General features: G+C 36.8%; 1 protein-coding gene across 3 annotated transcripts in view; it reads right to left on the bottom strand.

Moving 5' to 3' along the window:
• Positions 1–27614, bottom strand: part of PDE4D (phosphodiesterase 4D) — a 1296708-nt gene that overhangs the window by 1005367 nt on the left and 263727 nt on the right. For all 3 annotated transcript variants that reach the window (XM_045847957.1, XM_045847956.1, XM_045847958.1), the window contains one exon: positions 21021–21155. In XM_045847957.1, coding sequence (XP_045703913.1) covers positions 21021–21062 — 42 coding nt within the window. In that variant the 5' untranslated portion in view covers positions 21063–21155. The remainder of the gene's footprint in view (positions 1–21020; positions 21156–27614) is intronic.

Raw genomic sequence — 27614 nt, 5'->3', positions numbered from 1 at the left:
AGAACAGATGACAGGGTTTAGCATATTCTCATTCTCTTTAGCATTAGAGAGAACCAGAGAAATCATCCACTATCCACAGACTCCATTTTACAGAGGAGGAAATTGAGGCCCAATAAGGTTAAATAATTTTCTAGAAAGTACATACATCCTCAGCTGTAGCATCGATGTCCTCGAGAAAGAGGCTTATTCTCCAGCCTGCTGCACCCACCATCGCTAGAAAGGAGCACCCATCATCCTTTTCTAATACATAGCTCCTCCCACTTGTCTACTCTTAACAAGTAAAATGTTGTAGTATGCTCTTCAGAATGTTAGGGGGAAAAATGAGGTGGAGCATATTTTTAAGTTAGAACCTTGAGTTAAGACAAAAGAAATTGGAATATATATATCCAACAAACTACAGAAGAGTATTTCAAAAGGAACTTGAAGAAAATAGATTATTTACCCAGTATGCCACATATATGGCAGATTAACATACTGTGTAAAATTGATAATGCTTTCCAGGGCACAGGGTTTGTTGTCAATAACTAAAATTAACTATGGTCCTTTGAAAGGTTCCCCATTATCCTCCACATTAACTTCGAGTTGGCCTCTGTGTCTCAGCAGCTGAATTTGATCAGATTCCATTACATCTCTAAGGACCTATTTAAAATCCATTATTGGATTTTGCTTTGCTTTGAGCCATTTGCTTTGTTGTTGTTATACTATTTGAGTTTTTCTGGGGTTGTGTGTGTATGTGTTTTTATTTCTTAGTAGAAATAGTTGAGCAACAGAATACCAGAACACCTATTCTAAATTTATCTCCCAAATATATAATATGGATTTATCATTCTACAAAAGTATTAGTCCCAGTATGGTCCTCAGACTACCTACATCCAAGTAACATGTGAGCTATGGAACTGTGGGGGTTCCTGACCCCTTCCCAGACCAACTGATCAAAGTCTCTGGAGGTGAATTTCAAGAGAAGGCATTTTAAGCACTCTTTCCTGATGATTCAAATGCACATTACATTGTGAGAATCACAGCCAGAAGGGTAAAAAAGATGCTACCCAGTCACAAAGGGCAAAGGAAGAAATTAATTTTCTGCTTTTCCGAGAAAGCCGGCAGCCTTTCCACCTGGTACTGCAGACTGCATTTGTAGAACTCCTTAAATTGATGAGAGGCTTCCATAGCAGGGTTTTTAATGATTTGTTCCTAGTCTCTGTCCTGAGAACAAATTACACAGAAACACAAACAGATGGTTTTCAGTTATCTGTTTTTTAAACAATCTAAGTAGATTGAAAAACACAATGTGTTATTATCAAATAACAGCTGCACCAAAACCTATGAAAATAAAATTCAAGGTCATTTTGAAAAAAAGAAAGAATGAGGTACATAGAATTATGTGTCTCTTTTTTAACTGAGTCTGGATTAAATCCTGGTCTAGCCATTTAGTTTCATAAACTGCTTGGGTCAGTTATTATAAAATGTAAGTGTGCTTCCTTTTTCTTCTTCCCATCATTATCATTCTCTTCATTCCTTCTATTTCTATTCCTCTTGTCTTGCCTATTTATTATTCTGTATTTTACCTCTGCAGAAGTTTCCGGAGCCCACTTCCACATATTGTCTCACTTGGACAGGTTTAGCTACACACCATTCATTTTCTCTGAGCAACCTGTGGGTCTGATCCTATCAACAGAAAAGGTAGATGGACAAAACTGGGTGATCCTAGCCCTGGCTGGCGTAGCTGAGTGGATTGAGTGTGGGCTGAGAACCAAAGTGTCGCAGGTTCGATTCCCAGCCAGGGTACATGCCTGCGTTGCAGGCCATAACCCCCAGCAACCACACATTGATGTTTCTCTCTCTCTCTCTCTTAATCTCTCTCCCTTCCCTCTCTAAAAATAAAATAAATAAAATCTTTAAATGAGAAAATATTAAAAAAAAACTGGGTGATCCTAAATTATACTCTATCTATTCTGATGATTATAAAATTGTCCTCTTCACTTCAGGGAAACACAGGTTTCAGCTATAGCACTGCTCTGGAGAGGGGCGTCAGTGAAGTGCAGAGTACTTGGCCATATGGAGACTGTACAAAGATAACTCCTTTATTGAATGTGCCCTTAGCTAGCGCTGCCAAGATTATAAACGTATTTCTTCTAACCTTTAATATAATGAGGTACTTCCTCCCTAAGACTTAGGCTGGAGAGGGGTAAGAGTGGGGGAGAAGATGTTGACATTGAATTGAAAAGATGAGAAGACTAGTCCCATGGCATCCCCACTGCCCTGCCGGAAAGTTGGGCGTAATGCAAAGGAGAAGAAGCCATTGGAGAGGGAAGCATTCTAGCAGTGAACACCTTACCGGGTAGAAACTGGTCTATTTGTTGGGGGAATCTTTTCTAAAAATGAATGTATTTTTTATTAATTATTTTATTGTTGTTCAGTTACAATTGTCTGCATTTTCCCCCCACCCCAGCCAAACCCACCTCCCTCCCTTGCTTCCATCCCCTCTGTGGTTTTGTCCATGTGTCCTTTATAGTTGTTCCTGAAAACCTTTCCCCCCATTATCCCCTCCCACCTCCCCTCTTGTTACTGTCAGATTGTTCTTAAAGTTTACTAAACTCAAAAGATGCCTCAAAGCTATCTTTTATACCCCCTTAGTTTCCAAATAATTATTTACTCTCCAATCTGTTATATTATTCCTCTCTTTTGTAGTATGTTGTTTTTAGGAGAATTATCATTTAGTAAAAATATTTCTTCCCAAACTCTTAATATGAAAATGAATCAAGCAAAGAGTTAAAAGAAATTAACAATAAATGAATTCCTAAATTACAAATATTAGTGAATATTAAATAAAGAATAAAAATAAATGTTCAAAAGAACAAAATGTTCAAAAGAAATTCTTTATTTACAGCAACAAAGAAACCACCCAGGGACAAGGTTTAACATTTAAAACTCAATTTAAAATGGAACATTTTAGGAAACTGAATGGAAACTTTCTTATGTGACAAAAAAAAACCTAGTGAAATATTAAAATTAAATTTTTATTTTTCCTTCCAATCAAAATGTCTACTTCCATTAAAAAGATAGATTATTCAATACACGGTGCAGAAACAAGTTTGAAAAATAATTGTGGGTACATGTCACTCATTACACATTAATACAATACCCTGATTAGAGAAGCAAACTATTAAATGTAAAAAAATAAAAATAAATACAATAAAATAAAGTAAACCACATTCACAAAATGATTCCAGCCAACAGGGAACTTACAGTCAAAGAAGATGTGGTGGAAATGTTGGCTAACCTAGACCATGCTGGGATTCCTAAGAAATGGTGGGAGGACATAAGCTGTTTCATAGAACTCGGGGCTGCAACCCAGTTGTTAACTCAAGGTGTCCCTGGGTGATACACAGGGAGTTTATGCAATCATGGCCAAAGCCCTTGAACATAAATTTTTTCTATTTCAGGTTGCAAACCATGCTAGCTACATCAAGGACAACCGGTAGTGATTGAGGTAGAGCGTGGGCAAAACCAAGGAGCAGCTGAAAATCCAAAAGAGTTAACTAAGATTCAGCAGTGTTAAAAGAAACACCTTGTGAAGAAGAGCGTTATTCTGGTTGGGGATTTGGGGCAGAATTTCTGATTGGCATGGTATCTGTAGGAGAAGGAATTTGATGATTAAGGTTTTCCAGCTCCATCATCCCTGTCTTTTCCTATCTCTCACTGGAAATAGTAATTCTGTTTTCTAACCAGCTTTCCTCATGAAGCTTCTTCATTCACTCTTCTTCAGGAGAAATTATGGATCTTTTCATGCTCCTTCTTCTGTGAACCTCTTCTGAACAGGCAGGTTACACAGTCACATATATGTATAGTTATGTGTTAGTATTGTACTTATTTACTAATATTTACATCTACATGAATATGATAAAAAAAGGAAAATGGAAAGAATGCTAACTTTTTTCAATGCATTCTCTATAGCTTTTGTTGCTGAGCTTGTTAAAATTGTGGAATATGCCTTCTTTCTGTGTTCTATACAACAGCCTATAAGAATACGTAAAGATAGCTCACCGTGGAGAATTATTAATTTTCAAAAACTGTTTCAAATACTTACCCTTTCAGCATCTAATGCATTTGGAAAGGGTATGAATTTATGACCTTTGGCAGAAAAGGAAAAACCATAGAGGGCTAGAAAGCACAGGTGAAATTATTCGCAATCTTGGAGTAGAAAAGTCTTGCTAAGTAGAACACAAAAGTGAGGACACTACAGAGGAAAAGACCAACTGAATTTTTACAACACAAAAGATGTACTTTACTGATTATCACTTGACTTTCATTGTAGATTTATACAATATTTAGGAATTTTTGAAAAATTCTTTTTTCTTTTTTTAAATTTTTTAAAGATTTTATTTATTTATTTTTAGAGAGGGAAGGGAGGGAGATTAAGAGAGAGAGAGAAACATCAATTTGCGGTTGCTGGGGGTTATGGCCTGCAACCCAGGCATGTACCCTGGCTGGGAATCAATCTGCGACACTTTGGTTCGCAGCCCGTGCTAAATCCACTGAGCTATGCCAGCCAGGGCTTGAAAAATTCTTAAATAAATTAGCTCCATTTTTCCAACTGAAACATTTAATTACCATACTAATCCCTCCCCCCTCACAAAGAACACTAGAAATTTTTTGAGGGGTTTAGTTCCTGAGTCTCTTGAGTCTGTGTGATAGAATCCATTGCTACTGATGATGGAGAAAGGGCAAAGCTGAATTAAGATGACAGATAAAGAAATAGGATAGTTTTCTAAGTCCACCTCTGTGGATTCCAGCAGTCAGTTAACAAAGATATTTTTCATTAACACCCAGTAGATCAGACATACCCATGCTGTGTGAGATGTAAGCATAAAAACACTTCACATCTGAATAAACTATTTTGTCATCACCTCTCCCTCTGTTCCCCTTCATTAATGGAGAGACAGATTCTGAAGGAATTGAGAGACTCCAATAACAAGAATAAAATAAGCTTTTTAATTAACTTCCATTCCTTTGGATTTTAGCACAATTTTAAATCACTTAATATTTTTGTGAACCTACAAATTAGTTTTAGTTCGCACTATCCTATATGAGAGACTAAGAAATTGAGTTTCACATTAGTGTCACAGAAAACTGCTCAGAGTTTTCGCTGATATTTTTTTGGCTGCTTCCCTACCTTATAAATTACACTAACCATGATTTTTTTAGTCTAATCCAGGAGAAACATCATTAAAAAAATGTTAAAGGTGGTTGTTAGAAGCTGGGGGAGAGGGGAGAAGGGAGTTATTGTTTAATGATAAAGTTTCAATTTTCCAGGGTGAATGGTGGTGATGGCTATGCAATCGTATGAATGTACTTAACATCACTGAACTGCACATTTAAAAATAATTATGATATATGTTATGTGTATCATAACATAATAACAAAATTTAAATACATGCAAGCAAATAGATGAAAAATGTATGTGGCAGAGGAAAATGAAAACTTGAGAACACATTATTTGAGTTCTCAGGTATCAAGGGAATCTACTCCATCTTAATAAAATGATAATGTAACCCCTGATCAAAAAAAATCAGAAGAAAAAACTACTACTGCTTTAAGTAGTAGTTAGGGGAAAGGAAATGTAGTATTTATCACACAACCATTACAGGTAGAATGATGGTGTGCTAGACATTTTAACATGTCTTATCTCATTTACTTTTTATAACAGCACTTTGATGTAGTTCTTATAAACCTATATTATTTTCGCTGATTTAACTAAGGCTCAGTTTAGTGAAGTAATGGCTAGTAATTGATAGGCTGGCCTTTGAACACTGATCTACATAATTCCAAGGACTGAAGGTGAAAGAGAACTAATTTGAAAAGAGAGAGGAAGAGTGAGCAGATCCCAGGGTTTGGATTTTTAAATTTTCAGTTCAAATGCCTTCCCCATTACCTGATAAAAGTGTTGTTTTATCTCCAAAAAAAAGATAATAACACAGTCTAATTTACAAGGTTACTATGAGTCTCAAATGAAGTAATGTTTTTGAAAACACATTGTGAACTGAAAAGCACCATATGAAATTTTGATACAGCAATTATCACACCGAGGCCTCTGAACACACACACATACACACACACACACACACACACACAAATAGCACTTGTTAAAAGAATTAAAATACTTCAGGAAAAATAAGGAGAAAAACACAGGTGATGGCATAAATGACATATTATAATATAATACATAGAACAATGGAGTAGAACAGCTTACTAAATGACAATAAATTATTTATAGAATTCTGAGAATAAGTATGTTTATACCTGACTGTTTAGTTTCTTATATTTGGTAATGGACATAATAAAAGAAAATATTCAGTAGTTTAATTTTAAAGAGAAGAAAAATCTAGGAAAGCTTAAGAGAAAACAGAAAGCTATGAAAGATAGGAAGCACAGTAATCTAATCATGGAAATATTTTCAAGTTTTGGAATTAAAATATGTATCTGCCAACACATTTCAGGGTTATGATTGGTGAAGTAAACTATCTTCTAGTTGCAAAATCACTTTACCTTCAAAAGTTAAACTATAGTAAAATTTGGAACAAGGAACAGTCCACCTATCAAGATGGAATCGGCACAGATGTGGGTCTGTGCCTTGGCTAGCTGGAAGGTTAAGCAACAGCAGGGTATGCGAATGAAATCTGGTTGCTCCTTTGCAAAGTAATAAACTATATACAAAGACAGCAACTATTTTTAGAGAAAAAATAAACAAAAACCCCTATATTTCTAAGTAGATACAGTTGATTCCTAAACTATATTGTACAGAACATATAAAGAGAAGTACTTCGTGCAAGGAGGGGATACTGATGAAGACTGTTGTTGGTCTGGGGTGCAAGGAAGGGTAAATGCATCCAAGCAGTAATTTGAATGAAAGCTCTTACTATTCCCAAACTCACAGGTGCTTTAAAAATCATTTTTCCAGGAAGGATGAAAACCTATCTAGCCACTTCAGCAAATCCACTCAAATCTGAAAGACCACACTCTAATTAGAAATAAAACATTAGGGAAGCATGTTCAAAAGGTCTTCTGGCCCATACAGCCAATTATTGTGGAGAAATTGCTATTTGCCTGGGTTCCATCTTACAATCTATTTAAAATTACAAGAAGGAAACTGAATAGCTTAATATTTTTCATCCCCATATCTAGATGGCAAATCTAAAATCCACTTTATATCAAGATGTGCACACGTAATAACTTAAAGTTTTAAAATACCTTAACAATTCCATTTAATGATTAAAGTCTGCATGGAATTTTTGGCATTTTCATTGTATTCTATGCCATTATTTCAATTATTTATGTTTTAGGTATGGTAAGCATAAATAGCAGCTCCTTTTTGTAGCTCAGTTATCAAATAGAGATACAGTACTCATAGAATAGTTTTTGGGACCAAATAAAATAAGCAAATATATAGAGTGTTGGCATTTTATAGGCATTTAATAAATTTGATGAAAACTATTATAAGAATATTTTATAATTTGAAATAGCATAGCTTTATGCCAAATACTGTAGTACCAGTACATATACACATATGTATGTACACATGTGTGTGTATGAGAGAGTGAATGTGTACATACACACATGGATGAGGGGGACCCCCAAGGAAACAGCAGTTATCTTCTGGAGGGTGAGTCCCTGTAGTACAGGCTTCCCCCACTAGGTGAGTGTTCCAGGAACCCATCTGTATCAGTGTGTATCAGTTGGCATTGTTGTGAGAGGTTACATTTGGCTTCAGTGATTTTTTTTAAAGATTTTATTTATTTATTTTTAGAGAGGGAAGGGAGGGAGATAGAGAGAGAGAGAGAAACATCAATGTGTGGTTGCTGGGGGTTATGGCCTGCAACCCAGGCATGTACCCTGGCTGGGAATCGAACCTGCGACACTTTGGTTCGAAGCCCACACTCAACCCACTGAGCTATGCCAGCCAGGGCTGGCTTCAGTGACTTTTGTTTGAAGATTCTTTCAGTGCATATGCCCACTTCATGATGAGTGATTTATGATCACACCGGCCCACATCTCAGTGAGTGTTCAGCAGTTTTGACCAAAACAACATCACCCTTGTGCTCCACCCTCCTTATTCAACGGATCCCAAGCGGCTTCAACCAGGCCATCTCTGCTATGGGCCCAGCCCACTGCTGCACAGCCCTGTCACAAAGGAGCTTCCTCACATCTGGTTACTTCCCAGAGTCCTCCAGAGCACTGCCTCCCCCCAAACTGGATTTCCCTGAAGCAGCCAGGGCAGGTTTAAAAATTCTGGTAATTTCTTATACAAAAGAGTTTACCTCTCTGGTGATATAACTCCTCTTTCCAGCAAACCCTGGGACACCATTTATGACTAAAATGCCGTCCTAGACAAAACACTGCATTTCTTGTCACATTAAAAAATACAAAAACATCTGGAGTTTATGAGACAGTTATACATCTTAAGAATGGGGATACATTCTGCAAAATTTATCATTATGTGATTTCATCACTGAGTGAACGTCATAGAGCACACTTGCACAAACCTAGATAGTATAGCCTCCTACACACGTTCGCTATATGGTGCAGCCTATGACTCCTAGGCAACAAGCCTGTACAGCATGTTACTGTACCAAACAACTCAAGCTTAAATCAAGCACCAGAGAAAATTATGCCATCAAGAGACATGGGAAGTATTAAATATATGAGGGTGCTGCTGGCATAACAAGGCACACTGTTTTACAGCAAACTTTGTTTTAGAAGTAGAAAGAGTATACTTTAAAGTAACAATTAAGAGTGTAGTATGGTAAAAACATAGATCAATACCAGTTTTTTGTTAACATTATCAGGTATTGCGTATATAACTGTATGTGCCACACTTTTATGCAACTGGCAGCGCCCTTGCATCACCAGCATCACCACAAACATGTGAGTAACACGTTGTGTTGTGTTACCAGAGCCACGCGTCACTAGGCAATTGGAATTTTCCAGTTCCTTTATAGTCTTATGGGACCACAATGGTACATGCAGATTGTCATTGAGACATTGTTATGCTGCACATGACATTGTTATCCCACTGCATAAGTAGCTATAAATACAGATTCTAACTGATATGCTACAATATATTTTCAGCAGACATATGGTGTTAGGATTCACTGGTGTACAAGTGGTGCCTACTCTTTGATATATGAGGCTCAGTGGTGTAGTGACTCGAGTAAGGAATTTGGACTTAGAAGACCTGAAAATACATCTAGGCTTCTCCACTACTAGCTGTGCAAACCTTACTCAGTCTGACTGCAACTTATTTTGAATCTCTATAAAATGAGAACAAAAATAACTGCCTAGTCTACCTCTAAGCTTTTGTGAGAAAAACTAAAATGCTGGGATGGAATACTTAAATGCATTCTGCAATTATAAATTATTATTATTATTAGCCAATGAGCTCACATATCAGACCTCAATTCCATTTGATATCTGGTATTATCAAACTTTTTATTGAATTAGCTTATATACAAAATGATAAATGTATGATCAGCCTTTGCTATAATTATTCCTTAAAAAATCAACAAATTATGAATGATATCTGTAATAAAAATCACTCATACACACACACATATATATAAATCAACTTCTACTTAGTGGTGAATTTATGAATTTAGTCTTTAAGAGCTAGCTTAAATTCTAATCAAAAGCAGTTGTAAAAAGATACAGATTCAGAACAAGACTAAGTACACTGCTAAAAGGAAAAAACAAGAGTTGCCTCGAGATAGATAATATAACGAATGTTAGTAGCCTCCATATGTGACACATATATTTTAGTTCTCACTACTTATTATGTTTTGGGGAGGCCAAGGTTGGTAAGGAAAAGTAAGGTGATCCCCAGGCAGTAGAGTTAGCATGACGAGGGCTCAGAAAGAGGGAGCACACAGGTGCATGCAGTGACACTTGTTGCTTGTTTACAGGTTGGGAGGAGTGATGGACAAGGGGGTTGATGAAGTTGCCCAGGGCTCTGGCTTAGGCCATTGATTGATGGCTGGGGCAGCAAATAACAGAGAACAGAAAGGCAGCCACATGTTTAGAGGCAAAAAGGATAGTGGATGAATCTAGTTTGAGAAATCTTGTGTGGATGAATGTTTAAACTGCAACTCAATACAGGTCAGAGACTAAAGCCAGAATATACTGGTCATTGAGATTTAGAAACAATCAAATAGAAGTTAAATATGGGAAAAGGAGATAAGATTATCTTAGAATATCATGCAGGTCAATGTCAGAATTTTGAGGACAGCATTGTTTAAAGGACATGCAAACCAAAAAGGAACTACAGAAATAATCATCAGGAAGAGGAGTACCAGAATTGTCAAAAAAAAAAAAAAAAAAAGATGTGTGGCCAGCAGTATCAAAAGCAACTGAAAGGCTTTCATATGCCAAGGTGAAAAAAAAAAGAAAAAGATAGGTGAAACTGCCATTGAACATCTTCATCCTCTCAAATTTGAACAAAGAAAACAAAAATTCAAGACAACGTAGGTGCATGATACTTTGTAGATGTCAGACAGCACAGAAAGGTGGAATAGTACGCTCTGAGAGAGCAGTTTACTTCATATTTTGAGTATAGTCTTACTGGATATAGAATTCTGGGTTAACAGGGTTTTTTTCTGTCAGTACTTTAAAGATATCACTCCTTTGTCTTCTCGCAGAGTTTCTGGAGATGTCTACCACAATTCTTCTACTTGTTTCTTTGTGTAATCTGTCTTTATTTCCCCTCCAACTGCCTTCAAGATTTTCTCTCTGTTTTGGGTTTTTAGCAAGTTTAACATGATACATATGTGTGTGTGTTTTGATGTTACATTCTAATTTAGCAACTCTCTACATCTCTGAGCTTAAAGCAGAAGCTAGAGAGTTCACTCTAGAATTCATCAATATTCAAAAATTAAGAAATTTAACACTGTCTTCTGTAAGTAATAGAAGTGATAGAGATTTGTTAAGAATGGTGAATGTTTGGATTCTGATGATTCAGCACCTTTGGATAATTTTAGTGGAATGAAAACTGACCCTAACATTTTCTAAGGTCTTTGGGAAATGGGCTAGAAAGCACTCCTTTTTTTAAAAAAAAGGTTTTGGGCCAGCTCTAAGGAAAGATCACTTATTTTGTTTGACAAAGGCCAGGTTAAAATCCTTGGTTGAACAGATCTTTATCATAGAAATGTACACGTGAAACCTATATGACCCTATTGCCAATGTGACTGCAATAAATTTAATAAAGAGTAAAATAAATAAATAAATAACTGTGCATAGTACTGTAGAAGGAGTTTTCATGTGGGCAGAGTTGTAACTTTGTAAATTATCATGTTTGCTTGGATTTGGAATGAGGAGTTTCTGCTGGGTCTCAGTGGAGTTCAGACAGAGCCTGGACACCAGGTAGAAAACAAGAGAAAAAGCATTTCACTGTGAGGAGATTAGCAAAGCAATAAAAATGTAGATCAGTGGCTGAGGAGAAAGGACTCAGTAACAGGCTTTTTCTGTAAATGCCAAAAGTGCTCATTTTTTATTTCAGTTTTAAGGGTTTTATTTTTGTATTGTGTTTTTCTTGCATTATGTCCAGGACTCAGTGAAGTTTTATTGCATGTTACAGCCTAGAATCAGTTGTGCTTTAGGGAAGTAAGAGGGAAACCATACTGTCCATGTTTGGACACAGCAGTTCAAAGGTCTTTGGGTAAGTGCAGGAGAGACAGCCGCGGTGAAACCGCAGGTAAGCTGCAGGGGTCAGAAAGGTGAATATGAGCAGAGAGCTGGCCAAAGCTGCTCCCATTGGGGAATATAAATGGAAAAGATTCAGATCTCTTCAAAGCAGAGCCACTTAAAATATTATAGCCTTCTACCTCCCCATTGGTAACATGGGTGCTTAAAGTAAGAAAACTAATGTTTAAAGCAGCAGTAATTTTGAAATAACTGATTCTTTCAATTCTCAGGAAAGTGAGTATCTCTTCAAATCTATGCATTCTTAAAGGCAACAAGTGTCTAGAAGAGACAGTGCTTTCACGTGGTTGGCAGAGGCTGAATGAGCTCAGTTCCTTAATCAGGATCCTGTTACTACATTGAGTGGCTAGAGTAGTCATTTGTTAGTTTAAAAAGAACCCACATTTTGGCTACAAGCATCATAATGTAAAAAATGTTTATCAAGCCTGTTCTAAGAAATACATAATCTTTGAAATGCATAGTCATAGTCTTAGAGTTAAAAGAATTCTTCCCACTCATTTCATTTTCTCCCCTCATTTTAAAGATGAGTAAAGTGTAGACCAGCAAAGTAATTCACCCAAAGTCACACATTTGTAAAAATGTGTAAAATTAAGGTGTAGGATAATGTAATGAATGAGGTGTATTACTCCAGAAAAAATATATAACTTTGATTTCAAATGAGCAGATGCCAATGACAGTAACTGTTAATCTTCCTTCTTTATGTCTCTATATAGAAATATTATGAACACATTCATAAACATAATGCTGATAAGTTAAAAATTACAAATGAAATACTCATGTTTCTTAAAATTCACAGTATGGTATTAACAACAATATACATTTAAAGAATCATATATAGACCCAATCAGACCTTTGGAAGATCTTGATATAAGACCTTTTTTAATTCTCCTCAACATTAGAAAACCCTGTCAGAAAGTGTTAGGTTATATCTATTCTGAGCCACTTATGTCAACATCCAATTCCATTTTCTTGTCATTGCTTTTGTCTTTCCATCTCGTCTTGGGAGGTTTTCAGCATTGCTTTGAGAAGTGAAAACATGCAAATTCTTTCTGAGCAGAGAAAAACCTACCCGGGGAGGGCATGCTCCTCTCCGACTGCCGATTGCTTCATTCACCCCAAGTGAGGAAATACTCGATCTGAATTACTGCATGATGCTTTTAAAGAATCGTTTGCCTTCCTAGTCTTTATATACATACATACTGGGGACTTCTCATCTTTTCCTCTACTCCCTTGTTTATCTTTAAATATCCTTCTGGAACTATTGTTTATAAGCAATGTCTAGGTCTCTGGTGGTATGATTCATTATGCTGACATGCAAGCCTGCTGGTAAATTAATGCTATATAATGGCCTTTTCCAGAAAAATTCAAGTTCACTCTTCAATAATATTATGAAGTATGTGAACTAAATAGAAATGTAGTCCTCTAAATCTTGTAACTTTTTGTGTTAAATGACTTTGTGGAAAAGACTTTTTTTGCGGCATGGTGGTGTCAATCGTTTGTTTTTGGCAGTTTTAGTACATTTGGTTTTTAATGCTCAGTGAGACAGATTCTCCACAAATCCCAACCTGACAATGAGTTGGTGAAATGTTAACTCTCTGAATCTCTGAGGTACCATGCGGTGCCTAGCTCCGTAGAGTATGACTGCTGTAGTTCAGTCAAATACTTGGTGAGGGCTTAATAAATATTGTTGACTGGATTAAATTCAGGATGTTGAGGGATATGAACATGTCCAAATCATTAACCCAGAAGCAATATTGCTGAGACAAAAGTCCAGACTGCTAGATAGTAAGAATGGGAGGGGAAAGAACAGATATGATCATAAGAAAGTCATAAGCTAAATACCTTATTCCCAATTCATGCGCTATAAGTGGGGCTGCACCCCTACTTCCATGGGTATGGTATGTGACCCAACCCGGGTGACACAAGGAACAGGAAAGTAGAGTCAGGGAGGCTCTAACAGCATAACCATGAACTGTCCTTGGCCCTGGCATCATGGCTTTTAATATGCACAACTAGGGGAACCTGAGAACTGACAAGAATGACCTTTCCCAACCATAAAAGTAAAGCTGGTTCTTTGTTTATTGGTGAATCCATTCTATTTTAAAAAAATTCATAAGACTTAAGTTACTTGGTACAGAAGAAAAGGATACAATTGAACATTGTATAACATTAGCTTGGGGTGTTTTTTGCTTGGTAGGTGTGGCTTTTTGTTTGTTTGTTTTTATTTTGATATGTGCTTTCATTACTGTGTTCTCCTTTTACCTTTGAAATGATCAGAGTAGATATTGGGAGAATTTGACAATAAGCTAATTATTTATGATTTTTCTCCATGCCCTTCTCCCACCACCACATAGATACAAAGTGGCAAAACCAAAACTATAACTTAGTACCTTAAGGATCATCCCCTGTGCTGCCCTTGAAAACATTTATCTTGAGAAACTGTGTAAATAGCTCAATAATTTTAATTAAAATCATTTTTAACCTTCAAAACCATTGCTCATAGGTAACCATTTCAATTGTAAAAATTGATATTTAACCCTAATTTTTAAAATAGAGATTTGGCTATACTTAAAAACAATGTCTTTATACTTAAATTTTTTTGTGGCACAAAATACTACTAAAAAATCATTAACAATACCAATAGAAAATCAAATTATTAGGCTTTTCTTCATAACTGCACTTTGTTACAGAGCAATACTGTCTGTAGGACTCATTCTTTAATGCTCACCACCAATTCGACAAAACTCCTTTCCTTTTTTATTGTATTTTGATATTTACATTGATAAGTGCAATACATGCAATTACTTGGACATAATATTTGCAATTCCAACTTGAAATTTTCCAAAAATGAAATAGCAAACATATCACAATATTGAAAAAAGTGGAGACTTCTCTGAGGTGACAATGTAATGATTGGCTTTGTCACTAAAATTGTTGTGTTATTGATTTCAAAGTAAATAGTTGTTGATCGATCTCTATTCTTTCAGAACTTTCCTCCATGCTACCATTCATTTCTACTCTCATCTATTCTTGTACTATTGCTGATGGTTGAGAAAAATTCTATTTAAACACTCTAAAACAGTCTATGCTTCTACAACAATGAACATAATTGACAATTATGGCACATTATTCACAGCTCAAAATAACTCCGCCAAACAAGATAACCACAATGCAATGAAGAACGAATGCAGAAACGTACAAGCAGGATGGGACTTAAGACTCCCTGGGAAGAATGACAGATTAAAATGGGATAGACTTGGCTGGTTAGGGTCAGACTGGGGTCAGGGGATAAAAGAATAAAAAGAAGATTATAAAAATTATACATATAGTTGTTAAATATACTCTATAATGATAGAGACCATATGTATCTTACAATTGGATAGATACCCAAAGCCTAGCACAGTTATTGATACACAGTAGTCATTCAATAAAGATTTTCTGAATTTTGTAAAGAAAGAGCACAAGCCAGAAGGCAGGAATAATAACCAAAGGAATAAAATCTCTGAAACTACAAATCATACCTTCAGTTTGTTGCTATAAAGACATAGGCAAGAATATGATTTTGCTTTTTCTTTGTACTTAACACTTTTCAAAGCATCTTTACCTATATTATCTCCGCTGACTTTCTTGGGACTCTAGTGAGTGGCCAAAGGTGAAAAATTCAGTTTCCATATACATCACTTTATCAGCATTCTAAGCTGTGACAACTTTGGAGTTTTGTGTCTTAGGGGGTGATTGATGTAGCAGAGAAAGGAGGTCAGTCTGAGAGGGATTCACCATTTTTATTTAACCACAGAGCTCCCAAAGTAATCACTTTTGTAAGGCAATTGTGAGGAATAATAAATGCAGATACCTCTACAGTGTCACACAAAAGGTATCATCCTTTCTAAACTGTGTCTTGGTCTGCCCTGTCCAGGTTGGCACTGATGGAATGAAATGGCCTAAGTTACTCACCCTGGGACACTGAAAGAACAATTGCTTCCAAAATTCAGCAATATAAAAGTACAACTAGAAAATTTTTATTTTTTTTAAGAATATGATAAATTCAGTTTAGAAATTTTTAGTCTTCTGTGAAAACAGGCAATTCTAGGGTATCTACTGGGCATATTTTACAAGGTGGGCTCCTGTTTCCTAAACTTGAAACTAATAGCCCATTTACATGGGCTTTAATTTCAGTATCCAAGAGTTGTCCAGATACCCTAGGCCTTCCAGACTAGAAGAATTTGCTTCCAGATTTGAACATACACACACACACACACACACACACACACACTCACACACAAAGCAGGGAACCTCAATTAAAGACATCTGGTGAGTGACAATTTTATCCAAATGTAGAACATCCAAAAGAATCCTAAGTCATACAGAGGGCAATTTCATCAAGGAACTAACAAATCCAATTAAGCAGAAAATACTCTGAATCTTTCCAAAATGGTAGGAAGAAAATAATACAGGCTACTTGGAAACTGAGAGTTTAGTGTAAAACACTAAACGATATTTTAGAATTCAATACCTAAGAGAACTGATTAATAATGAAGATTTTAAAAATTTTTATTGTATTTTTTCATTACCATTTAGTCCCCTTATACCCCTCGACCCCCGCCAAGAATTTAAATTTATCTAGTTTATTCTCCAGATGAGAAAGTTGGTAAAAATTCATGAGTTCAGAGAATATCAATGGAAATATAAAGAAAGTTGTTTTAAAATATTTTAAATACCCCCAGATTTAAAAATATAGCATAATTACAGAAATTTTGATGTGCCTCTTCCCTTGTCTGTACCTTTACTTCCCACTCCTGGTTAGCACAAAAGCAGTGGCATTGCTGGAGGGAATGGAGATGACTCAGAGAATTGACTCTGAAATTTGCAAACCACTGAAAGTTAGCTCAATTGGTAAATCCATCCACAGGACAGGTAATTCAGAGACCTATTCATTGGAATGAATATTAAGAACAAACAATACAAAACAAGAGTTGTGAAGGAAGGGAAAATAGTTTTGAGTAAAATTGAAATTAGCCCCTAGGTCTATGAAAAGAGTAGAACCTCACAAATCATCATTGAGTCCCCTCACATAAAATCTAGAAAATGGAAAATGAAGAGAAAGGTGTTAACCAGATCGATTTCAGTGTTATCCAATTGAGAGAATATGTGTACTCCAGATTATTTGTCATCATCCTGTGGGTATAAATATCAATGACTTATTAAACATTCCTTCAGAATCAAACAAATGGAATGTTCATATCCCCCCAAAATTCAAAGGTCAAAACTCCACACTCCTGCCCTGGCTGGTGTAGCTTAGTGGACTGAGCACAGGCCTGCGAGCCAAAGCATCACCAGTTTGATTCCCAGTCAGCGTACATGCCTGGGTTGCAAGCCATATCCCCAGTATGGGGTGTGCTGGAGGCAACCATACATTGATGTTTCACTCCCTCTCTTTTATAACAACAACAACAAAACTCCACACTCTTTGGGAGATAATTAGGGTTAGAAGAGGACTCTTATAAGGGACTGAAGCAAGAGAGCACCTTCATCTTGAATTTCTCAGCCTCCAGGACTCTGAGAAAATAAATTTCTGTTGTTTAAGACAAAGTCTGTGGTATTTTGTTATGACAGCCCAAGCTGATGAATTAGTCTTTTGCCTCAATGCCTTTGCACATTGATGTTTCTCCCCCTCCCTTCCCCTCTCTCTAATAGTGAACAAAATCTTTTTTTAAAATGTAAGAATAAGCACACAATTTTTAAAAACTAAATTCCATTTTTTGTGGGGATCCCCCCTCATATACAAGAATTTCATTTAGCTAAATGGCAACTTGTAGATCTGGTAAAGACAGCTTGGGATCAAACTTGCATTATTTTTTTTAATTCAATAAAAGTGTCTATTTTGTATATTTAATCAACAGTCTGTTTGGGATATAAATTTAATAATAAATTTAAATTTCTCCATCTCCATGTTGTCTGGGTTAATTACAATTGCTCTCCGGAATCCTGTATTTAAAACATCCCCATCTCCACAGCCTTAGACTCAAGTCCCCGAACGCCCCATTCCCTCCTCATGGTTACTCAGTGTCTCCCTCTCAGTGGAAGGACCGCATCCACCCTGCTGGGTAAACCAGAAGCTCAGGAGGCACCTTTCACCTTTTCTCTCCCCTACATCTCAAAGCCAATGCCTTACCAAAAGCCCTATCATTTTCTTTTCTTCTAAATATCTCTTAAATGCATTTGGTTTTCTCTATCTTCCTATCATTGCCACCACTGAGTTGGTTCTTCTAACCTTTATTCATAACATCGAGGCTACCACTTCCCCTAGCACTTTAGAGTCATTGCACATATTCTGAGTCTTCCTAGAAGCCCCTCCTCTCCTATTTGGTCTTCTTGTCAAGCTAACTTACCCTTCAGATCCCAGCTCAGTCAGCTTTCCTCGGAGCAGCCTTGTCTGACTTAGGCCAAGTCTTTCTATGATGTGTTGTCATTGTACCGTAAAGTTTCTCTGCAGGTGTCACAGCAGGTGTCACTGTGTATTTATTTGCTCATTTTGTTAACACACACTGGCTAGGGGAGAGACACCGTGCTGAGGACACAGTGAGGACATAACGAGCAAGCCCCCTGTCCTTAGGAAGTTTCTGTTCTAGGATGGAGGAAGAGGCCATTATACATGAGGACAGGTTGAAGGACACCTGCCCTGTGATGGGAGATACAGTAGAGAATTGTTAGGTTACACTTTTTTGTGTGATTCTTGGATAATCATCTGGCTTCCACAGCAGACCACAAGGACACAGCTACTGAACCCTGCCTGACTTTTACTTTTGTAATGCCCATGTGCTCAGTTCCTCATTTTTTACCCACTACAGCTACAGATGATCCCCCAAAGTATCAAAATGTCACTTTAAGTAAAAAGTGGTTTGTTTATATATCTTTATAGCTAAATTTTTCATGGATATCTCCCAAAGGAAGGAAGAGTTCAGAGCATTAATCATTAGAAGAGACACTGCACCAGGTCTTGAATGTGAGTAGAAAAATATGAATACTGATTTAAGTGCTCAGGAATAAATAAGATGATCGTCTAAAGACAGTCTTTTTTTTTTCTTCCTCATTTGTATGTTTTTCACAATAACAGATACAAGATATACGGAGACACGCAGAGAGGGGCAGAGGCCATTCTAACATTAAGAATATTATTTTGGAGTTTCAAATGTCATAATGCCCAAGAAAAACATTCTCAGCTTCTAAATCAAATAAATTCTTTAAACTTTCATCATCAAAAACAGGAAATATCTGCTTCTAGGTGTACAATTTCGGATTTTATAATGGCAAAGATTTAAGGGGTGGGAGGGTGACAGTTTTGGACCAGTGCAAAATAAACTTTTGAACCTCTGAAGTAACAACCTCTAACTGAGCAAAAAGTCTGGCTCATTTCTCTGATAAACAGTAATCTCCTGCTTAGAGTCATTTAATTATGTGGAAGCACATTCTTGATGCCAGTGGATTTTCAAGAAGCTGAGAAGGAGTGGAATGACAGCTCTCCTGTTTACATTTAGACAAACATAGGCAACTCGGGTTCTCCGAATCTGGAAAGTGTAAGCCTTTCCACCAAGATGAAAATTTTTGCATTAAGCAAGTTTAAAAAGGAAATCTCTTAGTATCATTAAGTACTTGCAGTTCCTCAAAGTCATGGCTCAGTTAATCATTTGGTTTTAGAATGTTTTCCTGCAAGAACAGGGAAATCCTTAATGATACACTTTTTATCAATATAAAGAGCTTTTATTCTTGAAATTTTTAAACTTTTTTTCTTGTTTAAATACAGTTGTCTCCATTCCCCCCCCACACACCCCAGCCATCCCCACTTCCTACCCTTCATTCTGCCCCCCTTTGGTTTTGTCCATGTGTCCTTTATAGATGTTCCTGAAAACCCTCCCCCCATTAATGATATATTTTTAATTATCCAAAATAGTCTCCCTTTTGCCTTTATATATTTTTATATCACGTGTCTCTGAAATCCAATAAAAGAATTAAGTGATTTGCTTTCATATTTAACTTAAATAAGAAAGACTCAGTAATAGAAACATGTGTTTGCAGTTTGTTAATTTGCATGCAGGTCACCTCCTTTTCCAATGAGCAACTGTCTAATAATAGAAGGGATTCCAGGATCCAAGCCATGGCTCTTTATTTTATATAATAATACATACAACCAAACACTAACCAGTAAAATAAATTAATGTGGACATTCCCTCAGAGTTTGTTGAATTTCCTTGGCTGGTTACTAAACACAGCCAGTGTGCAGTAAAGAGCTGGCACATCTCTGGGTATATCCCCATTTTTTAAGAAACCCTACCGGGCACACTATACTTCCCTCTCCCCATACTCCTGTATTACTCGCCCTTAAATGCTGGATGGTTACCACAGAAAGGATTAAAGATGGTCTTGGGCCATCACAATAGAATCACTGGTTGTAAAACAAAGCATCTCCATACTAGAGAAATGTGTTTGCATTTGTGGTTTTTCCTGATGCCCTCAAATGAATGTCCCTGCGTCACAGCTGCATCTGTTTGAATGCCTTTTCCCCTTGGGTAAATGAACAATAGCACATGTTCTCAGAACTCGTCTGATGAAAATTCACAGTGTACTCTGACCCCTGCCTCGTGCAGCTTCAAATTGCTCTGTTTGTGCTTTCTTTCATAAATTATGAGAAATCTAAAATTTATCACTAATTTGGTACCTTAAGAACACTCAGTAATTGGGGATAAGGCTTACTCTTCATCAGGGTCCTGAGGGTGTTCACTTAAAAAACTTTTTAAAGGAGGAGAGAGATTAAGACACACATCAGGGTAGAAAGCTCACGAAGTTATGCTGCACTAATCAAGTATTTGCATTATTCACTGTATACATAAACTTTCAGAACGTGATTGATTGAAGTACCTAGTGATGTTAAGTTCAATTTGTCCTTTTGGACTTATCCAGAAAATTTGATATACAAGACACAAATGTCCCCAGTTTCATATTTTAATCATATAATATCTGCATGCATCCCAAAATCAGGGTGTCCAATATCATGCCAGCAGGCTTATACAGATTAATGGCGAGACACATAAACTGGCTGAAAGAAAACTCCCATCAAATGTCAACCAGGCCACAGAGACGAACAAATCTCCACTTGTTAATAAACAGTACACTGTCAGAGGACTAAAAGTTAACCAAAGGATTCTCACAAGCCTGATTACAATAGCACAGTAATAAAATCCAAACAGCAAAATGTTATGAAAACAAAGGGTACTTACACTTTTGCTCCGAGAAAGCAAATCACTAGTATTTCTTTTCATGGTGGTGTCTCAAGTAATCCAAACAGGCAATAGTTTTTTCCAACGTCACTGCTCTCACTGCAACGATTATCCACTCAAAGGCCAACTGGCATTCTGAAGAGAAAGGCAAGGAAATGTTTAATCAAGTATATGATTAACATGTGTACTTTGAAATGCTGTCTTTGAGTAGGACAGTAATTCTTAAATTATTCATCAGAACAGGCTAAAATGATGCTGTGTTTAAAGCAATAAAAGTACACACAAGCAACATTTTCAAAACAGCTTTTGTCAAATGTAAGTTAGAGATTTCAACCACCATCTGTTTTCTATTACAAATTCAAGTTTACATTTCTAGTAGCTAAAAAGTATATAGGTATGGTAGCCATAACCTAAAGTTACATGTATGTCATGAAAATGCATACTGCATTGTGTGTTTGATGATTCTTGCTGGTACAGCTAAGGACCCCTCAATTTTCCACCAACAGATTACTAAGGTAGCCTTGTCCACTGCTGGTGGACTCTTGTCTACATCTGAAAGCCCTCTGACCACTGCACCCTGGCCTCCTGTTTATTAGCAATAATGCACAACAGAGTGAGCCATCCCGGTGGCTCTTCAGTAAATTTTATGAGGTTCCTACCATTTTGGTTCAATGAGATCATAAGGAAGGGTTGTGAGGAATGGTTTACCAAATTAAGTAATAACTATTTTATCCAAAAATATCCCAGGGTAGTTGCCACTCAAATGACATGATAGCTTCATTTTCTCAACCTACACTTTCCACTAAACACTAAGAAGGAGGTGCTCTGTTTTAAGTTATGAATATAAAGTAAATAGAACACCTATTGTGCTGTGTTCACTCTGATATTCAGCTATATTTGGATATTACTTACAAATGCATAGGGAATAATTGCACTCTGAGTGGAACAGGGATGAGGCAAACAAGCTTGGCTGAACACAAAAACACTGACATTGTACATGTGGACTGACATGGTAAGTGCAGGCTGATCCTAACAACAGCATGTATTCAGTCATTTGGATTTGTCCTGAGCTTCTCAAAAGACTCGCATCTAAGATTTATGAAAAGGAGTAAAGAGTGAGCGAGGTCTGAAGGATTTTGTTTTGCTAAAGTGATTGAAAAATATCGAAGTGCAGAATAGTGTGAATTATACATTCAAAAAAATAAACAAAAGGAAGTGACTATCTACATTTTTAAAAGCATACCAAACAAAAGGAAGGAGGACCCCATGGAACCCAGTCCTTCTGTGGGCGCCTGGAGGAGGCCAGCCCTCAACAGCAGGAGAACACAATGGTCCCACATAGTGGGGAGGGGCCTTCCCAAGCTCTCCAGCACCAGCGATGGCACACTCTCAAGGATCAAAGACTTGTTTTGAACACAAGAGTCACCATTCAAAGCTTATAAAAAGAAAAGGGACAGGTTCGATTCCCAGTCAGGGCACATGCCTGGGTTGCAGACCATGGACCCCAGCAACCACACATTGATGTTTCTCTCTCTCTCTCTTTCTCCCTCTCTTCCCTCTCTAAAAATAAATAAATAAAATCTTTTAAAAAAAAGAAAAAAGAAAAGGGAGAGATTTTTAGAGAGGCCAGAGATATCACAACAGCAAGGCAGAACTAGAATTAGAAAAACAGTTTATTATTGCTAAGAACATGTCTAGATGCAACTTGGGGACCCAAAGGGAATGAAAGGACAAAGCTCTCTTCTGGGGCTGATGGAAATGCTCACCTGAAGTTAGAGGAAAATGTGCAAAAATGGGTTGCTAGGATAAATATGGTTTCTTTGAGTGCATATGGATTTTTTTTAAGTGTGTGGGAGTTGAAGGAAAGAGCCAATCCACAAATGCAAAGTTCTCAGCTAGTATACCTCTAGGAATTCAGTCACCTCTATTGATTAGTTACAATGCCAAGCATTTTATTTGTGCTCAGAAAATGTGGAATTATGTTACTCACCTAGATCATTTTAAAGAGTGAACAGAAATAATATAAACTGTGAACTAAACATTCCATTCCTAGGGGGAAAATAAAATCCTTTAAATGATGTAGGAAGATTATATGCTATCAAAGAAAACTCATTCAAAATATTTCATTATACATTTAGTATTTAATGAGTACCCTCAGGGGCAACCATGGAATAGTAGCCCCTAGTGGGCTAGTGAAGCAATGGTTTTAAGTTAACAAATAACCTGAGGATTTGCTAAATTAATGAGATTCTTAACAAATGTATCTTGACATCATTTAAAGACTATCATTAAGAGATACTATCCAGTAGGAATTTTTAACCCGTAGAAGTTAAAAGAGGAAAATGGATTTAGTGGCAAACAGTGCTGATGGGATGGCCCTTCCCAGCTTGTATACCTGAGTTCGACAGCGCAGACCTTGGAACCAGATAAGCATAGGTTAGAGTCCCAGCTTTCTAACTGCGTTCTGTGCAGCTTTAGGCACATTACTTAACCTCTCTCAGATTTTTCCAGACCTAAAAAAGGGAGATAACACACGTGTATTTTGAATTTAGCTTCATGAAACAATAAAACTATGGAGATGAAGAACAAATCAGTGGTTGCCATGTGATAGGAACGGGGTAGGGATGAAGTGGGCAGTGCAAATATCAATGGTAGCGTGAAGGAGTTCCTTTGTGGTGATGGGACAGATTTGTATCTTGCTTGTGGTGGTGGTCTCACAAATCTATTCATGGGATAAAATTGCATAGAATCAAACACACATATGCACATGCATGTAAAAATGGTGAAAATTGAATAAATGTTGTAGTTAAGTTAGTGTAGTTAATAATATTTACCAATGCAAATTTCTTGGTTTTAATATTATACTACAGTTGTATAAGATGTCACTACTGGGGGAAACTAGGTTAAGGGTACAAAGGACTCTATGTACTTACTAATTTTACAACTTTCTGTGAGTTTATAAGCATTTCAAAATAGTTTAAAAAGCCCAAAAGTAAATAAATAATATGAGTTTTAATATGTATAAAGTAGTGTCTAAGAGAATGCTTGGCTCTCATCACCGTCATCCTTTATTATCACCTTTCTCTTCACTTACATCAAATGGTAAGCTACAAAAATAAACCTATTCTTATTTTTCCCCTAAAAGTGCCAAACTTCCTCAAATACCACAAACTTAGGCAAGTGTACTTCCAACTACAGAACCATGAACCATGTGTCAGTTAGCGTCCCAGGAGTAAACAAACAATGCACTCATATTAGGATCATTAAGAGATAGTTTAGTAAAGGGACTATTGAAGAAGGCATGAGTAGAGTAGAGGGGTCTACATAGTATGGTGCAGTTCTTGGACTGGCAGTAGTGCAGTTCTTAGCACCTCCAAACTAAAGGGACAAGAAGAGGGATGGGTTACCAATACCTTAAAGGACATAGTCATAGAGTGGACTGCCTTGAAAAGGCATGTTATTCTCTGGGACACAGTTAGCCTCAGATAAGCCAGAAAGGACAGAGCAGAGGCGGTGAACATGATATCATACTCCTGCCTCCTTCTGATCTCCTGGTGGAGCTCCTCTTGCCAAATGCAACAGAGCCCAGGCAAAGGAAGCTGCTACCTCCCACCCCACTGGTCAGCCTCCCAGGACAGAAAATCTCCTAGGGTGGGATAGGGAGGAGAGTGGAGCTAGTGGGGACATGGAAGATGTGCCACAAAAATTTGGTCTGAAGTCTCTTGAAAGGATTGCACTTTTCTGTTATCTTATGTCATTATAAAAAAGGATATATTATTTATCCTTAATTTTCACATTAATCCTGTGAATTAGTTACTATATGAGTGCTATCCCCACTGGGCCAAAATTTCATTTAGTTTCTTCTGTACAATGCGACTAGTAGTGCTTAGTTATCTTTAAACTCATTTGAAACAATTTTGTTAGACTGTATTGTGACAGCTGTCATATTAGTGTGCATTTATCTTTTTATTTAATATTTTATTGTTATTCTATTATAATTGTCCCATTTTTCCCCCTTTGCTCTCCTCCACCCAGCCCACCCCCACTCTGTGGACAACAGTCGATCCTCACACTGTTGTCCATGTCCATGGGTCATTCATACATGTTCCTTAACTAGTCCCTTCCCCTTCTTTCCACCTTTATGCCCCCTTCCCCTCTCCTCTGGTTGCTGTCATTCTGTTTCTCGTATCAGTGTTTCTGGTTCTATTTTGCTCATTTGTTTGTTTTGTTCATTAGGTTCCTCTTATAAGTGAGATCCTATGGTATTTGTCTTTCACCACCTGGCTTATTTCACTTAGCATAATGCTCTCCAGTTCCATCAGTGCTGTTGCTGGTAGGAGCTCCTTCTTTTGTTCTGCTGTGTAGTATTCCATTGTGTTAGTGTACCATAGTTTTCTGATCCACTCATTTACTGATGGGCACTTAGGCTTTTTCCAACACTTGGCGACTGCAAATAATGCTGCTATGAACATAGGGGTGCATATAAAAAACTTATCAAAATTGTTGAATATTTTTGTAGCCATCTTAATATTGGAGATAGAAGAAAATAAGCAACATTTTTGGCATATTATGCTTTATTATTTCAATAAAGGTAAAAATACAACTGAAGTGCAAAAAAAGATTTGTGCAGTGTGTGGAGAAGGTGCTATGACTGATTAAATATGTCAAAATTGGTTTGCAAAGTTTCTAGGTACTATTGACCTTTTGGCCGAATAATTCTTTGCTGTGAAGCTGTCTTATGCTTGGGAGGTGTTCAGCAGCACCCCTGGCCTCTACCACTAGAAGCCAATAGCAGGGGGGATAGCCAGCACACTCAAAATATCCAAATTAATAAAGTTATTGGTGAAAATGAACAATGTGTCTTTTATTTTATGGGGGGAAAAAACTAAATGGACTTTTGGCCAACCCAATACAAAAGAGGAAATCAGCTCCAAGAAGTTAATGAAATCACCCAGTAAATAGCAGAGCCAGGATTCAAACCTGATTTGTCTGACTCCAAAGTCCATGTTTTTGTATACCCTACCACCCTGCTTCACTGCCAATATCATGAAGCAATGCATTTTAATGATCAGCAAGTGCTACCCTATACAAATGTCAAAGCTGTGGCTAAGACAAAGGATTTTTTATTTAAAAGGTTTTACTCGCAGGAAGGCAGTTATCTTTGTTTCTACAAGTTCCTCCCTCAGCACAGACAATGCCAGGAGACTGCAGAAATGCATTCTCCCTGCAGGTGCACTATAAAGAAATCCACGTGAGAGAACACTCACAGGTGCTATTCATTATTTTAGGAATTTCCACATACAAGTGAATTGGGGAGAAGAAAGAGTCAGCTCCTGCAGGGAGAACACTTTATAGATAACAACAAACAGAGAAGGTAGGTAAGATAGATGGTGCTGGAACATTCAAAGATGGACTCTGAGCTGCAGCACCTGAATAAATGTGGCTGCCTTGATGAAAGGATAAGAGTTAACCCAGGTTCTTTCCTAGAGATTAAGGATTTATTTCGTGGAAAAAGCTGGGGATGGCATCCGAAGAAATACATTCTACTTTCATCCCTATGTCATATACACAAGCTGTGTGGTATTAGGAAACCCTCTTATCTTTTTTTCTCTACCATTTGCTTGCTTCTCTGCAGATTGGAGAAACTATTTTCACAACCCACCTCACTGGGTTCTTATGGGGATTAGTTAGTGAAGTGACAGCCTTCACAGGACACCCTGGGGAAAAGAAAGAAGATGTAAATAGCAGGAAACTGCTGTGGTCATCTTTAGATCTGTGCTAAGATTCTTTTCTCTTAATTCACAACTTCAGGAGGAATAAGGATATATCAGAGACTTAGACATTGGGGCAAATGTCTAAGTTACCCGTCAAATTGGTGGGCACTTCGGAGTGCCCATGGTAATAATTTAAACTTTCCCATGAAAAGTCTTGGGTTTTTAAAGTTTTTAATTCATTTTTAAATTACATTTGATATTCACTATTACTTTATATTACTTTCAGGCATACAGCATAGTGGTAGACATACAATTTACGAATGATCTTCCCTAAAATTCTAATATCCACCTGGCACTATATAGAGTTATTACAATGTTATCAAGTATATTCCCATTTTATATATTTCTTATCACTTTCATAGTGACATAAATCATTGAAAAGGAATTTTATAATAAGCACCAAAAGTATAATGGTGTTATATATTTTATATAGTAATTCAGAAAGCAAATTGAAATACAGAAACTGCTTTATATACAAAAATGTTCTTAGCAATGCTATTTATAATAATGAAAATTTGGAAACAATTTAGATGTCCAATTGTAAGAAAATAGTTAAATAAATATGAGAAACCTCATGATGTACTATGCATTTAAATATATATGTAGGACAAGATATTTTAATTACATGAGAAAATGCTTCTACTATAATGTTAAATGAAAAACACAATAAGTTGAATAAATAGTATGATCTTATAAAAAGTTATGCACAGAAAAAGGGCTGGAAAGAAATACAGGAAAATATCAGTAGTTGTAAGTAGATACAAGTATTATGAGTGGTTCTGGTTTTCATTCTATATTCTTTGGCTTCTTAAATTCTTAA

This window comes from Phyllostomus hastatus, unplaced genomic scaffold, assembly GCF_019186645.2.
Source record: "Phyllostomus hastatus isolate PE091 unplaced genomic scaffold, TTU_PhHast_1.1 phas_contig_58, whole genome shotgun sequence".
Classification (NCBI taxonomy): domain Eukaryota; kingdom Metazoa; phylum Chordata; class Mammalia; order Chiroptera; family Phyllostomidae; genus Phyllostomus; species Phyllostomus hastatus.
This window is presented reverse-complemented; position numbering and strand designations above follow the sequence as displayed.